Raw genomic sequence first — 20642 nt, 5'->3', positions numbered from 1 at the left:
AGCTGGTTGCATAAGTAAGACTTCTTTTTGGCTGTTAAAAATGTAGTTTCTGATAATTCTTTTTGAAGAAAGGCAAATCCGTTTATGCCTTCTGTACATTATTTGTGCTATAACTTAATGGAAAAAGTCTCTTCCGGTGCTTGACTCTGAGTAAGCTTGTGAGTGAGAAACTGAAAGTGAAACAATCTTATTTTCTGTTGCCAAAGGAGAAATAGGAAAGGTAGCTGAAGTATAATTAGCAATAAGAGAATTTATTTGGAAATTATTATTTGAATATTGAGAACATCTGCAAAGGAACTTAGTCCTTTTTTTTGATCCTTTGGAATTATTTAAAGAAGAAAAACAATTCTTTCTTCAAGCTGTTCTACTTGTTTTTATTCAATGATTCTTTGCAGAGCAGCCAGCCTGTGTATGAGCAATAATGGTAGTATCCTCCATGAAAAGACAAAGGGTTAATCTGAGAATAGAGAAATGCACTTGAGAATAATACAATACTGACTGATTGATTGATCTTGAATTCTGGCAGCAGTTCAGTTCCTTACTGGCCCACATGAAGGAATGCTGTAGAAATATTCTAAGTGGTTCAGAAGGAATGATGCCCCTTGTCACTATGTGGGAGCCACTTCTGCCACACTGAAATGAGGGCTTATGTCTGACTTCTGAAAGGAAGATTTGTCACCATTCTGGGAGAGGCAGTGTTTGTTTGTTGATAATGCCAGGAGATAACCAGAGATAACCCTATTCCTAAACATTCATTTCTTTTTTACATCTTATCCTTCCCTTTTTGTGGTAGGGAATATGTGTCTATATGCATAAAGAGAGGCTTCAAAACAAGTCTCTCAGAATCAGGGAGGAGTTTCTGCTTTTAAAGAATTCCTAACCATTCTTTAATGAAAATCATGTGAATGTTATGCAAGTTCCACAAGCTTCCAGCTTTTGTACTTCAAGCTGTTCAGTTTAAAATAATTTTTTTCATAAAATGTAATGCTTTTCATGCAGCACTTTTATTGGTTACTGAGAGAAAATTATATGATTGAATGGATAATTGTAATAGAATGGTCTGCCTTTTTTAGCAATATAATACTGGCTTATTTGTAAAGATCCTACCATTCCTGTGCAACCTGGGATGCCATTGTGATATCAAATGTCCTACTGTTTTATGCTTTTCTAGAAAGTCACCTTTTTCCAAGCCTGTTGTGAAAGTTAATAATTACTTAAGACTATGGTTTTCCAAGTTCATTTGTAATATATATATTCAGTCTACATGCTTCGCTACTAAGCAAGCCCACAGCCCTTCAAAAATTTCTCGGAAGTAATGGAGAATTCTATAATCTTAAACTGGTAGAACTGCTGTTCTGAATATATAGACATCTGTATTATTTCTGTATAAATCAGAGTACTTATTGTAAAGAGAGTTCCTTTAATTATTGTGAAGATCCTGTGTGTTCCTTTTATTAAACAATTAATATTTAGGATTTCAGACTTGTGAAACAATTTCTGTCCAAAAATTTAAAAAAGAAATAATGATATTTGATTGTACTTTCTTTTCTTGTTTGTTCAGGTACCTTCTCATCAGTGCTTTCCTTTTTCAACTCTCTGTTTATATAAAATATTTTTTAGGGATCCCTGTTGCAAAGCACCGTCTTCCCTGCTCACATGTTTTCAGGGTTGTGCTATCCTGTTTGTTCAGGCTGTGTTTGTCAGCAGTTTTTTTTTTTCACCCTAAATAACATTATGTAAACAGATTAATTTCTAAGGCTTTTTTTTTCTTTTTTTTCTGTTTTTTTAAAAAAGGAAGGAGTCCAGCATCCTAGAAGGGAGCTGTACAAGAGTCATCTGGGAAAAGGATTCATCTCTTCCCTCCTTATTTTGCTTTCTACCTTTCCTCAACACCTTACAGGGTTTTGTTGGAGGTTTCTTGGTGTCTTGGATTGGTCTTGATACAAATGGGTTTACACAGGTTTAGGATCCATGAATCTAAATAATTATTTGAGAGTGTCCCATCTTTTGAAAATGACCTTTCTAGATACTTGGTCTTCAATACTCCTGTGAGATGTTAAAGACTGTCACACTATTTTTTTTTTTTTTTTTTTAGTTCTTTCCTGTTCAGTTATCCATGTGGAAGAATTTTAAAGGTCATTTATAGATATTTGGGATCCTTCTTCTTTTCCTCTGTCATGCTCTGCTAGTAATTTTTAAGTCTTACATGCCAAACAATATTCAGTTGGTTGACATAGCACCTGCGAGGATATTTTGACAAAATGTTAGTTTTTATGCGTTTTTTGCAGTGTCTTGGGAAGACATAAACAGTAATTAATTCCATATGAGTTTAAAAGTGTGATACCAACAAACTGCTTTGATTTTTTTTTTCCTCCCATAATTTTGATGAGTGGAGTGACATCTGTAGTGGGAAGATCTCAGAATCTGTTTGAGACTGGAAACTTCAGAGAAAGTAGAGGAAGGAAATGGGAGGAGTGTGTTGCAAAAGAAGAGAAACAAGTGCTTCTTGTCCATATTTGCATGACTTCTTGCTGTGTTCTACTTCTTGCTGTGTGGCTAACCTTTACCTTCTGCTTTGTATTAGAGCAGCATTGCTCTTTTGCCCTGCTGCACACAGCAGAATTGCATCATGAGTTGATGGGGTCTTGGCTAATATTCCACTTTAAATGATAAACTATATGAATGTCTGGGGTTAAATGCATTTCTACAGTCTAGGTTACCGCTCTGGGAAGAGTCCTGTGGCAGAAGCTGAAGTAAATTCTCTAATTTAGGAGGTTGCAGGAATAGAGGTTCCCATGTTGAAGGAAGTTGAACATGGACCCTGAAAATTACCTATTTTCAGTCTGTTTTGGATTTTGTGTGAGCTACGGGCTTTTTATGAGCACATGCTAAGTGTTTTCTGCTTTGAGACTGTTTGACATGCAGAAAGAGTGGTTGCTTGCAGAAGTTGAAAATTAAGTCAGTAGTAGCTATGGTCTAACCAAGTATTAACTACTATCTAATGCAAAATAATCTCAAAAATAAAGTCTTTGATGTTACAAGTGTGGCAGATTGGTCAAACTCCTCACTTCATTTTTTCTTCCCTTCATTATTTCTGTCAACCTAATTTGCCATCTGTAAAACAAAGGAAATAATGCATTTTCATCTTCCAGCAATATTGTGAAAAGAAATTAATATTTGTGAAGGGAGATGGTATGCTCCTTGTTTTGATTTATGAATGGTAATTTCTTTGGAGTTGGCTGGGATAGGTGCTGCTTTTTATTTAGGATGTTGGTTTTGGGTTTTTTTTTTAAGGTATGGTAGATGTTTTCTTCCCTTTAAGAATGTAGAAATCAAGACAAGCTGAAATAGCAGGAATCATGTTAAAAGTGAGAAATAGATTATTTTTCTCTAGGAGCAGGTTTAGCCACTTCCTGCAGCTGTTTGTGATCATTTGTTCTTTGAAACTTCACCAGGTCTGATAGGTAGATTTTGGAATTTTAGTTGAGAATTTGTGAAGCAGGAAATGCCCAATTTACTCCAGTAAAAGTTTCAGTCCTTACTTGGTTGATATTTAATATTATGTAGTTGCAAGAAAAGCTTTGGGAAGGTGCAGGGTTATTCCTAAAGACAAGCTGTGGCATGAAAGAGGAGTAGTTTTTTGCTCAGATCATGCTGTTACTGCAGCGTGATCTCTAATGAGCCATATGTATGAGCCCATAGTACCTTTAAGTCTGAAGTCAGTCCATGTAACACATCTCTAAGACATACTGGCATGTGGTATTTTCAATCAGTGAATAGGATTTTGTAAATTAAATCTTGGGCCAAAGTTCTTTCTTCTTCCACAGTATGCTGCTTGTGAAGTATATGATTTATAGGTGCCTACAGTTAGGAAATTTTGTACTTTCCATACTTCTTTTACTGTGTTTTCCTGCTCAAGTAACAAACTCAGCCTGGTCTGTGTAAAGTTCAACTGAAGTTGAATACGTCTGGCTGACTAGATAACTGAGAGACTTAAACAGACCTCTACGTGTCTCTTCCCCTCAACTATTCTTTAATTCTATGTACAGTGAAGTTCTTGTATTCTTTGATAAATAAGTGTTTAGTTAAAATAAAAGAGGAAAAATAAATCTTACTAAAGGTTGATTAGAAAGCTATAGATTCAGTCATGCTCTTTATTAGAGAGTATTTTTATAAAGAAGTTGACAAGTATAGCTGCTACTACTACCACAGAGATCAATTTAAGAGTGTTGTGAAATCTGTGGAACTTGACACTTGAAACCAAGCACAGGTAAACTCAGGCTCTTAAAGTAGGATTATCTATAGGAGCCCAAGAAACTATATAGGCCAAGTGCAACAAAACTGCTGCAAAGGCTTTGTTTGTTTTCTGCATAGGATAGAGTTGTATGTCCTCACTTTTTTTTTTTTTCTCTTCCTAGTAGAAATTCCTAGACTATGAGATACATTCCTTATTTTGGTAGGAAGTAGTGGTGAGTTCCAGCTGAAGTATTGGAAAATCTTTCTTGCTGCCTGAATGTTGGCTGTTTTTTAGGGACTTCATCCTCTCCCTGTATAGTGTAGTCTGGCATGCGATGAGTAAGTACTTCAGAGTATATTAAAAGCTGTTCTGGAGATTGTGAGTAGTCACTGCCCATGCCTGTTTTACTGTTACATTTTATTTTACAAAGGACACCTTCATAAAATGGAGTTCAAATAAGTAGTTTATTTTGCTTATTGCAGAAAGATTTCTACAATTCGTAGGTTTGAATCTCAGTATCTTAACATTTCAAATTAAAATGTAGGTATACTCTCTGATAGGACAATTAATCTGTTCTGTCTGTTAGCTAGTATCTGAGGAGTCTCCACTATATATATGTATATATATATATATATACAACTTAGCTCATGGCACATATTTCTGAAATGTATGTTGATCAGGCTGATGCTTTGTTTTCTTCAATATTTTTAATATATCCGCTAAAATCTGGTATGGCAAACTGTTGCAGGGAAGAGGTAAGGTGCTGTTTCTAAGATTGCACAATAGGTATAGCAAAAAAGTAGAACTAATCCCAGCATTGCATGTTCTAGCCACAAAGTTGTGTCAAGTATTGTGCAAATCTTGAAGAAAAAATGTAATAAAAAAGAATTTCTCACTTCTGAACCAAGAATGTTTTGTCATATTTTTATCATCAAATGTTGTAAAATCTGCCAAATTTGTGACTCATGTCCGTGCTGGGTACTGCATTTGCACTTAATACAGCAACAGACTGTTGCCTTAGGCGCATTAGTTTGAGACTGTGTTGGAGCTTAGTTCTTTCATCATAACCCGGAATGTGCATGCACTGAACCGTCGCAATTGTGTGAAAAGACCTTGTGAATATTTTCCAAATAAAAATGTTCTTGTCACCTTTCATCCGCAAAAGCCACTGCATATAACATTCTCTCTACAATACTAAATTGGTGTACTACCTAAAGCCAGTAGTAGTTAGTAATTTATTTGCTGGCTATTGCCAGAGAACTGAATTGTGAGTACAATGAGACACCATGGAGCGCAGGGCAAAAAGAGTCTGGTAAATTGTTCTGTTCATTGTATTTGAAGGTATTATAGTGTGTACCACATACAGGAAGTGGTGATGGTAAAAATACAATCTCAAATAGTACAGTGTACACAAATAGCCTTTTATTTAATCTTTTCTTATGCAGAATGTGTTTTCCTTTGAGCTTGTAAAGAATAATATGGTTCTAGCCTGCAGCAGAAGGCAGGCTTGCCAGTAGGGATGTATTGCAGTGTATATTTAGTCCATTATAGCTGCATATATCTAATGTATTATCAGCTTTTTAGGAAAAATGGTTTACTGTCTAGATTTTGTACCTATTCAACTTTGACTTTAGCACCCAGGGAGTTAAAATGTTCCCTAATCCTATTTAGCAATAATCTGTGCTGGACTACAGCAGCACCCTTAGTTGCTAAATGATTGAGAGGAAGTCTCTTTTGGAGGGATCCATGTAACACAAGAACCTTAAACTATTTCTGCTCAAATAAAGCCTTTAATGACCTTTTTTGTGTCTTCATTGTAGATCAAGTAAACTACTCTAATGATTATAGAGTAGCTGTGTTGATATAGTTTTCTTCAATTAAGACCTTGGTACAAATATTTTTCTGGCTGTAGTCCCTGAAATTTTGACCTTTCAGAACACTGTTTTGTATAATGTTCTGATGAGATTTTTAAGTGCTTGCTCTCAGCAGTTTCCCATTCTTTACCATCATTTTGACATTTTCATGAGACATCAGCCATGTTTGAGACTTCATTGCAAGTATGTCTGTCCAAGGAGGTAGTGGAAAATGGACCACAGGGATAAACTGGTCATTCTCAGTTTAAACAAAAAGGATATGGAATGCTCATGCTTTTTTATAAGGCATAGGAATGACAAGACTAATGGCTTCTGGTTTGTGTTCTGTAACACAGAAAAAAAGTATTCTGGGGAAAATATATTTGTCTGTTGATCATGGAATCCCCTGTGCTTTCCTCCCAGAGACAATCCCTTCTCAGCATTGTCCTCCCAAGTCTCTCTCTCCACTGCATCCTTGTCACAGTCACATTCTGTCATTTGGCTAATCTGAAGCTTTAGATGTATTTCTGTGTGGGAGATACCAGGTTAAAATACAGACAGAGGTTCTTTTTTTAGACATGGTGTTTAAATTGCACCCCAGAAAAACCTGGTCCTGTGCTACTGGACTTCACTGCCCTCTTAATGTGTGTTGTGGCCTGAATGGTCTCTTTCCTCACAGTACCATATTGCTGGTCTTGTGCATCTTAGCACATCCCTAGCTTCTAAGGGAAGTATCCTGAATAATCTCTTGTTCTGCCTTAAACCCTTTTTTCTTACTGGACACTGTAGGTGAAAAGGTAGATGCTGATCTGATTACATGTTAATTTACCAGGAGTAATTTCATTGTGTAGCAGTTGACCCTGGTTGAGTAACTGTATGTAGGACTGAGTTCCATAAGAAGAAACTGGCAGCGCTGTTAGATCTCCCATAACACATTTGACTTAGCATTAATAATTAGTTAACCTCTCTTTTGGAAGGAAATCCCTTCTCTGAGTTGTTTGCTGAAGGATGCTTTTGTTGTGAAATACTGAAGTCGTTTGCCCTTTCCTGTTAAGAAGAAAAAAGAACACAGAGTGTTAAACTTAGTTAAATGAACATCTTTTTGCTAAAACTCTGCTTCTTACAGGATTTGAAAATATCAGTTTTCTCTATCTTTTTCGTCCTTTGTACTGTACCCATTCCCTTTCTCCCAGGGTGTTAACCTCATCTGTCTTTGACACACTCCCACCAGAATGCAGATAACATTTGGTATGGCTAGGCGTGAGCTACCTACATACTTCTTAATTAGTCAGTGTGTGCATACGGGTTGGCCAGCTGGCTTTCTCTGAGAAGAATATGTAATGTTAGCTTTTGCCTGCCTTTCCCTCAGTTCAGCTGTTCTTAGCCATCTCTCTTGTACTCACCCACTAACTTTATTTTTCCTTTGGTAGGCTCTTAATAGCTTTGAGATCTAGATCATACCAGTCATTTCAAAATAAACTTGGAAGGGACAAATTTCTAGGACTGGGAAGGAGGAGATTGTTAAGAGAAAATCAGGTCAGTCTTAGTTTAAATCAGTGACTATCCTCTCTCCTCACTGTAGTTTAGTTTGCTAAGTGTAATGTTTTCAGAGCTTGATTCTTCCTAGTTTAAGCTGGGACATGTTTAGGAATTTATTGAACGTGCTCCAAACTTTAATGTGCATTTAGTACATGGAACTGGTCTAGAAGTAGTTCAGAGCAAATCTGCTGAATGTGACTAGTGTAAATTTGGATTTTTATTACCAGCTGTTCCACTCTACAGATCTGCTCTTGATAATTCTTTACTTCTTGATAATTTATATGTAGCCATAGTTGTCATTTTCAGTAGTTTGATTTTATTATAACATTACGAAGCATTCCTGTCAACTATTTATAGCAGAAATTTAGTAGAGTTGATTCACTGTTTCCCAGTCTGGAGTAAATCCTTATTGAAAGAGAGGGATTTTTTTGTTTGTTTCGTTGGGTTTTTTTTGGTTTTTTGTTTTGGTTTGGTTTTCTTCTTCCCTGGAGATGAGGTAAGATATAAGAAATACAGAAAAGCAGAGGTAGTTGAGAAGATTGCTAGATGCCTGCTTTTCAAATGCAGATGCTTTCTAGAGCAGGAGGGTATATGCAGTTTCTTGAAAATTAACTCATCAATTACTGGTATTCTTATAGAAGGTTAATGCTGTGCCCCCTTGCTTTGATGTAGTACTAGCAGGCAGCTAACCTTCAAGATCAGATGTTCAACAGGGCTACCAAACAAAACCTTCCCAAAGCATCCTGTAACATTGTCCTGGAGATGTTAAAGGGAAGACACTCTGAACCAGAAAGGAAACAAGTAGTTCAGTGAGCACCAGAACTAACAATGCTTAATTTCTTAGCAATTTGTGTCTTGTTGACTCTGGTAATGTGCAGGTCTCAACTGAAACTTCCCCCCATAACTTAGATAAAAAAGGACAGTGGTTTGCAAAGGCCATCTCAATCCACAGTTTTCTTACAGGCAGTATGTCATGAAGGTCATTTTTCCCATGTGAAAAACAGTGATGGATTATTTTTTTTATTCTTTTTATCCACTGGTCACCTTTTCCCATGAAATTTGTGAGTGCTTAATAGATTTGAAAATTTCTGCTGCTGTCAAATTAAAAGAAAATCCATCTACAGGCTTGGAAGTCATTAGTGAATCATACATATGCATCTAACACAAACACATGGCCCTTAATTTCTCGGAAGAACAGACTGAAAGATGTAAAGGAGTGAATGACAGTGGCAGTAGCACTGTTGTAGTACTGCTTGAATTCCCTTTTTTTTTTTGTACATAGGTAAAGACAAGCTTTTTCATAAGTGCTAGATATAAGTGTATACAAATTAATACAGTAACTTGTTGGCATTAGAGATTTATTATATCACTAGTTTTCTGTAGCTAATTATATGTGAAATTCTGGTGGTTGATGGGATTTTTTTTTTGTTTTGTTTTTAAAATTTTTTTTCTGTCCAGGGCTTTTTATATTAAATAATCCTTGTGTTTTGTCACTGCCCATAGATCTGTCTAAATGCTTACCTTTGTTACTTCAAGGAGAAAATAGAATTTTTAGTTCCTTAGTTGAAAAATGATTGAGAGAAGAGTTCAACAGTATTTCCAGTAGTATGACTCATGATTGGTAATGAATGTGCAGGAAAGATATCCAAACATAAAATAAGTATATCTGATTTTGTTACATACAGAGAAGTTTCTTTAGTGGGAAGCAAATTCTATTTTATTGAAAAGCTTGAAATCAGTTTATTTAAGAGAAAGCACAGCTGTGTCTGTGTGTCAGATGAAAAGCGAGGACACTGCTTGTTGTGACAAAGGAGAATAATTTGAATGTAAAGACTTTAACTTTTAATTTAGTGTGATTCAAAATGTGCCATCAAGATTGTCTAATAAACCAGTAATTGCATTAAGAAATGGCTGTGAGGAAAACTCAAAGCAGACAGATCTAGGTTTCCCTGGAAGACCCTGTTAATATTCTACATTTTCACTATTAATGCAAGCATTCGTGTTTAGAACTTGAGTTGAAATGGCATTGAACTCCAGACAAATGGAAATAAAAGATGAAATGTCAGTGAAATTACTTCTTCCACAGAAAATTTTATTATACACTATGTAATCACCAATTGAATAGTTTGCCAAATTTCTGGCCACCATAGTGATGTTGTAATGATTTTTTAAATATCTACTTTTTATGAAAAGTACTTTTTCTCAAATATGTGATGCATTTACGTCCGTTTTAAATTTTGCACAGTCATTGTGCAACAGCAGTCTGGTACTTGAAACACTTTATGAAAATAGTGCTGTTTGTTAGTCTTACAGTGTGGTGGTTCTGCTTTGATAATCCAGTATGTGACACTCAGTTTTAGTGAACTTCCAAAGCAGGTTTTTTTCCAAAACATATTTGACTTGGGTCAAGAATTTAATGAATTCACTTTTACTTTTGATCACAGAATCAATGGGTCAGGTTGGAAGGGACCACAGTGGGCCATCCCAGAGCACATGGCACAGGATTGTGTCCAGAGAGTTTTTGAATACCTCCAGTGAGGGAGATTCTCTGGTCTCTCTGGATTATCTGTCCCAGTGCTCTGTCACCTGCACAGTAAAGTTCTTCTCATGTTCAGGTGGAGCTTCTTGCATATCTGCTTCTGCCTGTTGATCATTTGAATCATCCTATGCTTTCTGTTTTCATTTACTTCTATTTGTATCTTAAGCTAAATGTATTATTAAAAATACCTTTAATTGAAATCTATTTTGAAGGTGTGTGCATAATCCTCTTGCCCCTATACAATACTTGAGGCTGGGGTTTTTTTGTTCTATCACTTTAAAAAATTGTGCTGTCCAGGTAAGACATGCAGGGAGGCCTTTTGTGAAGAGCAACTCCTGCTGGTGAGACAAATGAGACCAAGAGAGCCAAGCCTAAGCTAATAAATTTTACTAAGCTCATTAAGTTTGGCTTCTTGCTGTCATACACCAAAGAATGGCATATGAAACCAGGAAAGGAAGAGAAGCAAAGCAGGAATGGAGATAGTTTCAGGGAGTCAGGTAGCAGTAAAAAGGAAGGAAAGGAAACAGCAACATATGCAATGAGAAATATTCTGATTAAAATAATAAAGAAAACTTTGACCCATTGATTTTTTAAAAGTAGTTGTAATCATGATATATATAAATAGGAATTGTTACAAATGAAATTTAGAGAGAGGATTTGAGAGGCTAAATGAGCAAAAGCAGATTTATGACTTGTCACTTTTTAAACCCATGGGAACAGATATTTGCTACTATGGTAATACGCTATGTTTGGTGTAATTAGCACAGTAGTATTCTGTGAAGATAGTAACTTGTTGCTTCTTTTAGGATTAAGGAAAATTTTTGTAAATTACAGGAAACTCAGTGTAGTGTTTCTTTGTCTTCTTTGAACTGGTAACCATTTTTTATTCCTGCAGCTGTTACAAAAACTGACTAAAAACAAAAGGCTTATAACCATGTACTTTAATATTTATTAAAATTGAACAATTGCTCTCTGTATCAGTAAGGCTGCATAAATCCTGTTAACACTCCATAAATGAAGGGAATATGCTAATGTTTCCTGTGTCTTAGGTAAGAGCAGAACAGTATGAGTTTCACAATATTGTATCATGTATCATAGTGGAGACAAGATTCTGGTTATAGAATGTGAAATTATTTCTAATTAATCTCTTCCTGTTTTTCATAAGCTTGTGGTTAGTGTTAAAAAAACCCAACAAAAAAAAAAAACCTCAGGTGTAGAGGAAAACAGTAGACCTTAGTGCAACATTTCCTACGTCTCAGGAATTTAGCTTTTTGAACTTTTCTTCCCCTCCTATTCTGGAAGATTAAGAAAGTAGTGTGTTACACTGTAGTATTAATCTTAGACAAATATTCTAATTTTCCCTGGTTTAAGTTTTGTAGGGGATTGATGTGTGGGCAGGATGTTAGAAAAGTTTGTTTGAATATCAATGTCTCATATGTCAGGTGTAGTGTGCAAAATAGTTTTCTCAAAGTCACCTGCACTGGATTTGTTGTCGGTTAACTGTGTCAAACCAAAATAGTTGCCATGGTCCTAAAACAGCAGCAAATTCGCTACATGATGATCCCAAAGTCTCGATGATAAAGCAACAAATAGAAGTGTTGCACCTGAAATGATGACTTGATCAGGCATGAAATTACAACAACTCAGTAAGATTGTGATCATGTAAATACTTGTAACAAAATACATCAACTCAAAAAGACCCATAAAAGGTCACCAGCTCTAAAGTGCTGTCAAACGCAGTTTTACCTTTTATGTGACCTTTCCTCTCAGCCATTCTTACAAATACGGTGGCTCTTCCTGCTGTGGAAGAGGCAAGTTGGGCCTCTTCCGTCATGTGAATCTGTAGTGACACTTGTTTGGTATACCATGGAGATGAAACACTACACAGCTCTTGGAGCTTTGTATAGATATATATCTGTCTCTAGAAGTGGCCTATGTAATTGATTTGATAGACAGTGGAAATCGAGGTTTCTAGTTCCAGGTTTAAGCTTTAGAAAATTTTTCTTCTAACAGTTATCTCTTGATTCAGAAAGGATCATAAATAACAAAACTGGACTTTTTTTTCCATACTAATTTGAAATATACCAGGCTAGGAAGCTTTATTTCTCTCCCCAGTGTTGCTAGAAATCTTCATCATCTTTCTAAGCCTTAGGATGTTTAACATGAAGGTAAAGCTAGACGGATGAGGTCGTTTAGCAGCTGACTTGGTGCTTTTTTCATTACACAGTCCCCAGCATCAGCTATGTTAGACCTTTTGGGGTTTTGCCCCAAGGTTTGAGCTGCATGTGAGGAAGATGCTTGAAGCCAGGTATCATTATTATCATCTTTTTTGGGGTACTATTCAGCTCTGCTACCATCTGCAGTAACATTTGTCCTGAAATGACACTGCAGTGTGTATATTTATGTAATGTTGTTTGTTTGTTTTTCAGACACAGGATGAACCCACTGATACAAGATACAACTAGCTAAACAGCTATAAAATGCCCAAATTTGGGTCTACAAAAACAGTTCAAGTTGAAAATTCTGACAGCAATAGCACCATGGTAGAAAAAACAACTGCAAGAAAGGTAAAATTTTTATTAATCCCCATTTAATTTCAGTAAAATGAAGTATGTTTCATGATTTTTGTTGCTGTAATTGGAAGAAATAATTATGAATCTGTGTTCTGATACCTTCAGTATTGAAAACAGTTATACATTTTTACATTTATTTAACAGTAAGTTAAACTGTGAGACATAATTCACCTTTTATTGTAATGTGCAAGTTAATTTAAAAGGAGCTGGATGTTTTGGTTTTATTTGATACAAGTTAGTATATACTCTCCATATCTTAGCTAATTTGAAATCTTCATATACTCACAAGAACAACAATCAGTACTTTATTTTACTGTGTATTACTCTCTGTAACAAACACACAAAACAGGTGTGAAGGCCTGTGACAGAGCACAGACCAAAGATAAACACCAGTTTCCAGTATTCCTTTGTAACAGAGGGGCTTATTCCCTCCTTGAGGGAGGACTTAAAAGCCAAATGCTGCACAAAGCTTTAGAGTAGCATAGCCTCTGTACCAGGGAATCTCATCTAAAAATTGTACAGTCCATTTTTGAGTGTTGGAGAATGAAGGAATATGGGAAGTCCAGTCATGCTGAAGGGTGGTTTGTTGTTTGTAAATATGAAGTATCCCATGATTTTGAGAGTTCTGGAGGCAAGTTTCAAATCATCCAGTTCTCCAGTTTGTCTGCCTAGTACAGTTGTACAATAGACCAGGTGTTTACCTGTGCTACTAATGAGTAACAGAAGCTGGAGTAATCCTCTGCATTGAGAATGATGAGTGACATGTATATGGCCCTAAAGAGAGAGAATCTGTTTGTTTCCCAGCAATCTGTAAAACCGTCTTCCCTAGAAAAGGATTTTGTGTTTGTGTGTGGTAATACTTTTGTGTTGAAATCTGTATTCTCTGCAAGACCATTTGGTGATGAATGGATATAAGACAGGAGAAGGTTAAAAAACAGGTAAAGATTAGAAGATTCAGCATCTACTTGTAACTTTTTATCTTCCAAAAACATTCATAGAAACCTTTAGACCTTTTAGTCTCTTTCTAGTTTGTTTCATTGGTCCCGCTAAAGTGAGGCAAAGGTAATTCTTTGTCCTCATTCTGATGAACTACTTAGATAAGAGGAGGAAGTTAACAGAAAAAAATGGGGAAAGGAAATTGGCTTACTAGTAAAGGGACAAAATAATGTTGAATTTTTTTTTTTTTTCTATTTATTCTGGTCTTTGTTTGGATGTGGTCAAGTTAATTGAAGTGTCATTCAGTAATTTAGGGGAAGAGTAGGGAATGGAAGTTCGACAAAGGCTGTGAATATGGAATCCCAGTGATAGACTGATCAAGTTGATATCAAAAAGTAAGCTGATAAACTGCTTGCACTGTTCTATCCAATGCTGCTCACTGGTCACCCTGGTACAGTGGACATCTTGAGATTAGAATTATGTAGGGTTTGGTTTGGAATGCCATGATACAAAACAATGTGTAATATAAGATCATAAATAAAAATGGAGAATTAATATTATTAATGGAGAGTATAAGTGTTTCAGTTAATATTCCTGTATTCAGGTTTTTAGCATAATAAACAGAGTTGTTGTATTTTTGAGAACTGAATACATGATTATGTTAAATAGTCACTTAAACTGTCATGTACCTGTTCTCTAATGGACAATTGTCAGAAGTGTTCAACTGGCTTTTGACTAATCTGCACTCTTCAGAGTGGATTAGGAAAGATAGAGAAAATATTGCCAAAATGTCATAATTTAGATTCAGCCAAGAAAATTATTCGAAATCTGGCAGGCAATAGGCTAAGAGCAAAGTGCAAGTTTGAACAACACAAAGTCATCAAGGTAAATCTGTACTACATACATGAACATAGAGCTCTGAAGTAAAGATTGACCAGGCCAAATCAATAGCGATAATTTTAATGAAGTATCTTCAAAAGGTAGTGGAAATATCTGTAAAGCAAATAAGGATTTTTCTCAGTGCATAAGCATGTACAATCATGAATTTAAAAGTTACAGTTCTTAAATCATTAGAATTATTAAAAATGTTAGGGAATCATTAGCTAATGTAATTGATGTTAGGGACTGCTAAGGCCTAGTGTGGAATAATGTTCATAAAAACAATGCCTCTTACAAGTGAACAGTAATGCTGAGGGATACCACTCCATTAAAAAATCCTCATCCTTCACAAAATAAAAACCATAATGATCTAAATGGCATAAGACTATTCCAATGGTTAGCATAGGATAAAAGAAAAAACACTTGCAGGGTTTTATTTCCATTTCATAGTTTTTACACTGTTTAGCTGGTTTTAATTGTGCACTTTTGGCTGTTGACAGAGAAATATAGTGAAGTTACTGTTCTTATTATTAGATATAATCTTTCATATTTGTCCAGAAATTAATGCTTATTATGCAGCCCTAACAACCAGTGAATAGCTATGTGAATCAACTATGTGTTTAGGTCTTCTGAGAACTCAACAACCCATTAGAAATAACATTGCTGTTAATAGGCTGAGTTTATATAATTTAGGGTATATGTATTTTTTTATTTCACTTGCTCATCTGGCAAGCATTAAAAAATAGTACAAGTGTATACGGCAGCTAGACCATCTAATATTTTCATGAGACACTTTGTTAACATAGGAACATGATGAAATTTTAATTTATCCAAATTTATACTTATATGGCCAAACTCAGGAAGTAAACTATGGATATCTCGTCCAAAGGAGAAGCACATTTGGAGTTTGAAAGAATTAATTCTCTCCTTGGAAGACTACAACAATAGTGCCCAAAACCATTTAGTACCATACAGAATATGCTTCAGTATGTAATTATCTTTGATAGGCAGAAAAAGAATGCTTGTTCTCCCAGGGCTTAGTACATCTGCTAGATTATATGGCTCTCTGTTGTCTCCTTTTGTGCCTTGTCATTGATTGTAGCAATACCAGACAATAGAGCTGGAATGGGATATCAAGAAATTGTCCAGACTGCTGTTTGTTAGCCTTCTGAGACAGTTCTTGTGGAACAGATTAAAAATGTGTTCCTCATCATCCTCCAGTGAGGCATGCATTAAACGTTGAGACATGCAGATCCAGTTCATGCATTTGCCCCAGAGTAGAATAAGCTGTCCTCAGTTCCTGACAGATGTTTGCCAGACCTTTTCTTTAAAGGCTTGCCTGATGGAAATTCCCGTCTCCTTGGGCAGTTTATTCTGATACTTAATTATGCTGACTGGCATAGAGTTAGATACTTAGTAGAAGGATAAATAACCTTTGGTAGTCTCCTGTTGCAGTCTAAAGCCATTAAATGTTCTCTAGCTGTAGTGGCCATGGAAAGTATGTAACACTTTTCACTTTGCGGCAGTAGTTTAGTTTTCTGAACATCAACACGTCTTCAGTGTTTTATCTGATTAGCAGTTTTCACTTGAGATTAATTAACCTCTTTAGGAAGTTCATAGGATTTACAGATTATTTTATAAAAAATGTGAACTTCATTTTAGGTTGCTTATATGGGTCACATTAAAGTAATGCAACAGATCTGTTGATGCTGAGTTTTGAACCTTGTCTTGGACTCTGAGAAAGAGATGTCCATGCTGTTGCAATGACCAGGAACAATTGGAACAGTGAATGCTCCCTCTTGAGAATGGAAATTCTGGTCTAACCTGCAGGGTGTCCACTTCCTCTTCCTACTTCTACTTCCTCTACTTCCTTTACTTGAAGTTGAATCCAGGATGCCATTAAGAGTTTTCTATCTTCTAACACAGCAGTACAGTTAATTATTTGCATCAGTTTGTAGGACCTTGGTTTTATCCTGGCTTTTCCTATTTTGTTTTTTATTTAAGACTGTTTTTCAAATCAGCCAGTCATTTTACATTTGCCTTGCCAGGGCTCTTTGCTTCTTCCTCTCTTTCAGTTGTGATGATGTCTGCATATCTGATTGTATCACTATTTCAGCATTGTCACCAAAAGTAATAAATAGGATCAACTTTGTACAGACTTCTCAAACACCCTGTTCATTGCATCTTTTGGATTGGAAAGTCCACCACTGAATGCTGAACACTTATTTCCATGGTAGCTAAGGAACAAAATAGTCTCTTTTTCTTCAGTTTCTGTGTATTCTATGCATAGCCTTTTTTTAAAAATTTTCTATGTGTTCTTATTTATCTGAAAGTATGCATTTTGAAATGTCTCTAATCCTAATTAGATTATCACAAAATTAATTTTCAGTCATTATTCAAACACTAGTGCATCAGTCATATTTAACATAATACATATAGGTAATTTAAGAATAAATGTAAAGCTGTCAAATTACTTAAGCAGCATGTGACTCTTTGTGAGCACCTACTGATGTATTTTACTGAGGATTGCCCCCAAAAAAGGAATTATTTTTAAATATTACCAACTGCAAAAAGTTGTGGTTTTTTGTTTGTTTTTCTACTAAACAAGCTGAAACCAATGTTTTCTGCTTAGGAATTCTAAATTATTTTAAATTCTAAATTAGTTTTTTAGTTCATCCCTTCTATTGCATAGTACCTAGCATAAAATAATATTCTAGCAAAAAAAAAAAAATTATGCCACTTCCATCATATTGTGGGAAATTCACATACATAGTAGAAATAATTGGTTTGTTTGAAACAAGGGATGAGAAATCTATTGATGAGGTTGGGCTCAAGTGAGAGACTTGTGTGTGTGGTGGAAAAGATGGGGAGAGGCTTAATGGAGTTTGGATCTGCTCTTGCCAACTTAGAGATGCTTTTGGAAATTATGACTTGCGTTAGATGGATTAACTTCTTTCATAACTAATACCTCAGGCATTGTATGTTCCAAGGGCCCAAGGGAGTCTTAGGGGTTTGGGTTTTTAAATTTTTTTGTTCTAGCATGTAAAAAAAAGAAAAGGAGGAGGGTGTTGTTTCCTTTGGGGTTTTGAAGGAGAGTTGCCTTTGGTTTTGGTGTGTGGGTTTTATTCTAAAAAACTTGGAATGAAGAAGATAGGTGTTCTCTGAGGGCAGCAAACTTTACTCAGGAATTCTGTTCATACAGACTAATGCCTTCTTTGTAATTTCCCTTGTACAGATATTTGTCTTCTGAAGGTTATAGGGTTTTTTTACAGGTTCTTTTTCTAATCACTTCTGCCTAATTTATGGCAACATTTTAAACTCAGCATGTCAGATGATATCTTCCTACCTGTGTTTGGTTTTTCGGAAAAAAAATTTAAAAGGTGCCTTTGAGAACTGTAACTCTACTTTAAGTTATTTTTTAGCTTTCCTCTAATCTGAATATATCTTCAGAATTACCAAGGACCAACCTTTTGGTTTTCAGTGATTGGCAAGGCAGTGTATGTTCTTCTGCCTTTAGGAAGTTAATCTATTAGTAACTTCATCTGATCATGTGTTAAGAATGATATAAAACTCTGGAGTTGTGAAGCTGATAGAGAGGAGAATTGTTTCTGCAGCATGTATTGTACAGAAAACATGTCTCTGCATTGCAACTCTATTGGTCGCTAAGATGATGGGTTTTCAGAGGGTTCTGTCAAGCAGCCTTTACAGTAACCTAGTATCTTTTGCATTCTTTCCTCCTATATTAGTGAAGTAATCAAGTATAAGTTAATTGTGAGCCTGTTTGGATTTTTCTCTGTTTACTTCAAGTATGGGTTATAAGCCAAAATCTATAGATTTATGCAACTCAAGAATCCAAGTAGCTTGTACCTTTTTTTCATCTAAATTTGGTATCAGTTTAAAACATTTCTTCATAGATTTTTCTCAAATGAAACATTACACTGTTATTGTTGAAATAGAAAGGGAATTCTCTATTGATGGACTACAGGGTGTGAGTGGAAGCAGGGGAGGGTAACTAGAAGGGCTTTTGGGGGTTTACAATTCACAGCCTGAATTGCAGTGTGGGCTTTTAATGGGATTGTTATGGTCAGGAAAGGAAATTGGGGTGGTCATCAAGACTTGGCAAATTCTTGTTCAGTTTATGTTGTTCCCTTGCTGATTAATTAAGCCTCTAATATTGAACAGCATTTCTACAGTGATGTATCTGAAAGTAGAAATAACATAGAAGTTAGTTATTTAAAAAAGAAATGACAATTGATTATTTGGTTTACTGACAAAATTTTGCAATACACGTACTTATACACAAGCACGTGCATTCTCACATATCAGTCTTTTCAGTTTGTATACATTATAAGACTATCCTGCTTTATGCAAAAATTACTTAGTATACTTTTTATTTATATTAGAGCAAGGACAAGATTGCATCCTACAGCAAAACTCCAAAAGTGGATAGGAGTGATGTGGGGAAGGAGATGAAAGAAAAGTCTTCCATGAAACGTAAACTTCCTTTTACTATTAGTCCATCCAGAAATGAAGATCGCAATTCAGACACAGGTAGAACCTTTTTATTTCCTTACCTAATTATTTGTTGATAAAATACATCCTGACTTAATTAACTGTATGTTTTTACATTGTTTCTTTTTTCTCCTTAAAAAGAATACTAAGTATAAAATATGCTTGCTTCCTTCTGATTGTTGCATCTCAGTCTGATAGGCTTTCATCCTGTCATTAGCAATGGCCAGCATGCCACCATAGTTGATCTATATTCTCCAGTTGTTTCCTAACCTCATTCTTTCCTTCTGTTTCAGTAACAAATCTTTCTTCATATTGTCATTCCTAGAGGTCCATTTGTTTAAACAGATGAAAAACCATGTGAATGTCTTGATTTGAGACACAGCTGTCAGTCTTTCATAGCCTTGTTTGGGGAGGAGCATTGGATAGATTCGTAGATGGACTGTCCTTCACAGAAAGGGTTGCTAAGGTGACAGGGCTAACTAAATTAGTCATGGAGAGCACATTTTCCTTTCAGTTCAAGTTCCTGTGATCTGTACCTTCTCTGCACAGGCTAAGTAGTTCTTCCCAGATTCTTATTTATATTGGAACTGATTTCAAGGCTTCAAACTGCCATTCTTAACACAGTTCTTTTCAAACCAAGATGAAGGAAGCTGGATACATTCCAAGAGGTACAATTTTCTCTGGGTTTAGGTAATTTATTTTCTGTGTCATTGTGCAATAGTAGTTCAGTTGATAACCAAACAGTATCCATGGCCAGCAGAATGCATTGAAATTCCCTAAATGTCTCAAAGGCTCAGTGCTACAGTTTTTTATACATTGCTTATTGTACATTTGAATATTTCCATGACCCTGGAATATTTCCAGTTGGTTCCCTTAATATGCGTAGATTTAAATGTAAAGTAGAAGCGTATACCTAATGTGAGTTTAATTTTTGTTCAGGATTGATTTCATGCAGATTTGACTCCTTGATAATACATACATATTTTTATTACTGTAAAGAGACTTCAGTATGAAATCCATAGTTGAAATAGTCACATTACAAAACAATGCTTTTGGCTTTAGTTCTGTTCCCAGTGGTTTTACAGCATTCTTGCAGTATTCACAATGCCATTTGATTCTGAAAAGACCATGTCTAAATTAGAAGTATGCTTCCAGCACCTGATTTATTAAATTTTTTGCTTGATATTAGACCATAACTATTTTCTTGGAATGGAAGTAAATGTATTTAGATGTCATATTAAATATTTATTGAAAGTTTTCTCTGAAAATCTTTTGTCATGTCTCCCCACCCCCATCAGCTTTAAATACGTCATTATCCCAAGCATCTTGTAAAGTATCAGAACTTTTTGTGTGTTTTTTGCTATAGCATCTATTGTTACAGTTGCCACAAACAAGATTGATTACTTCAGACACTTAGACATGCACAAAAACACAATGCTAATGCTACAACATTTTTTTGTCAGAAGTTGTAGCAGGGAGGTGAAATAGACAGTTCAAGTGGGGGCAAGGTATATTTGACATAAAAGTAGAAGGCTCACAGCTCTTAACTGTGCTGGCAAGCATCAGAGCTTGAT

At 35.5% G+C, this 20642-nt stretch overlaps 1 protein-coding gene across 7 annotated transcripts in view; it reads left to right on the top strand.

The window, feature by feature from the left end:
• ANKRD12 (ankyrin repeat domain 12) overlaps nucleotides 1–20642 on the top strand; it is a 59517-nt gene that overhangs the window by 6361 nt on the left and 32514 nt on the right. For 3 of the 7 annotated variants that reach the window (XR_014952856.1, XM_021525174.4, XM_085571915.1), the window contains exons 2-3: nucleotides 12598–12735; nucleotides 18960–19107. The exons of 2 other annotated variants lie outside the window; for them this stretch is intronic. Coding sequence is in view for 2 of the 5 variants with exons in the window: in XM_021525174.4 (XP_021380849.3) it covers nucleotides 12649–12735; nucleotides 18960–19107 (235 nt within the window). In the remaining 3 variants the exon portion in view is untranslated. Of the gene's footprint in view, nucleotides 1–12597; nucleotides 12736–18959; nucleotides 19108–20642 lie in introns of those variants that run through there. 2 more of the 7 variants (XM_085571916.1, XM_085571919.1) reach the window with 2 other exon arrangements.

The sequence above is a fragment of the Lonchura striata genome, chromosome 2 (genome assembly GCF_050655825.1).
Source record: "Lonchura striata isolate lonStrDom1 chromosome 2, ASM5065582v1, whole genome shotgun sequence".
Classification (NCBI taxonomy): Eukaryota; Metazoa; Chordata; class Aves; order Passeriformes; family Estrildidae; genus Lonchura; species Lonchura striata.
Note: the sequence above shows the minus strand (reverse complement) of the source record. Positions and strands in the feature narration are given on the sequence as shown.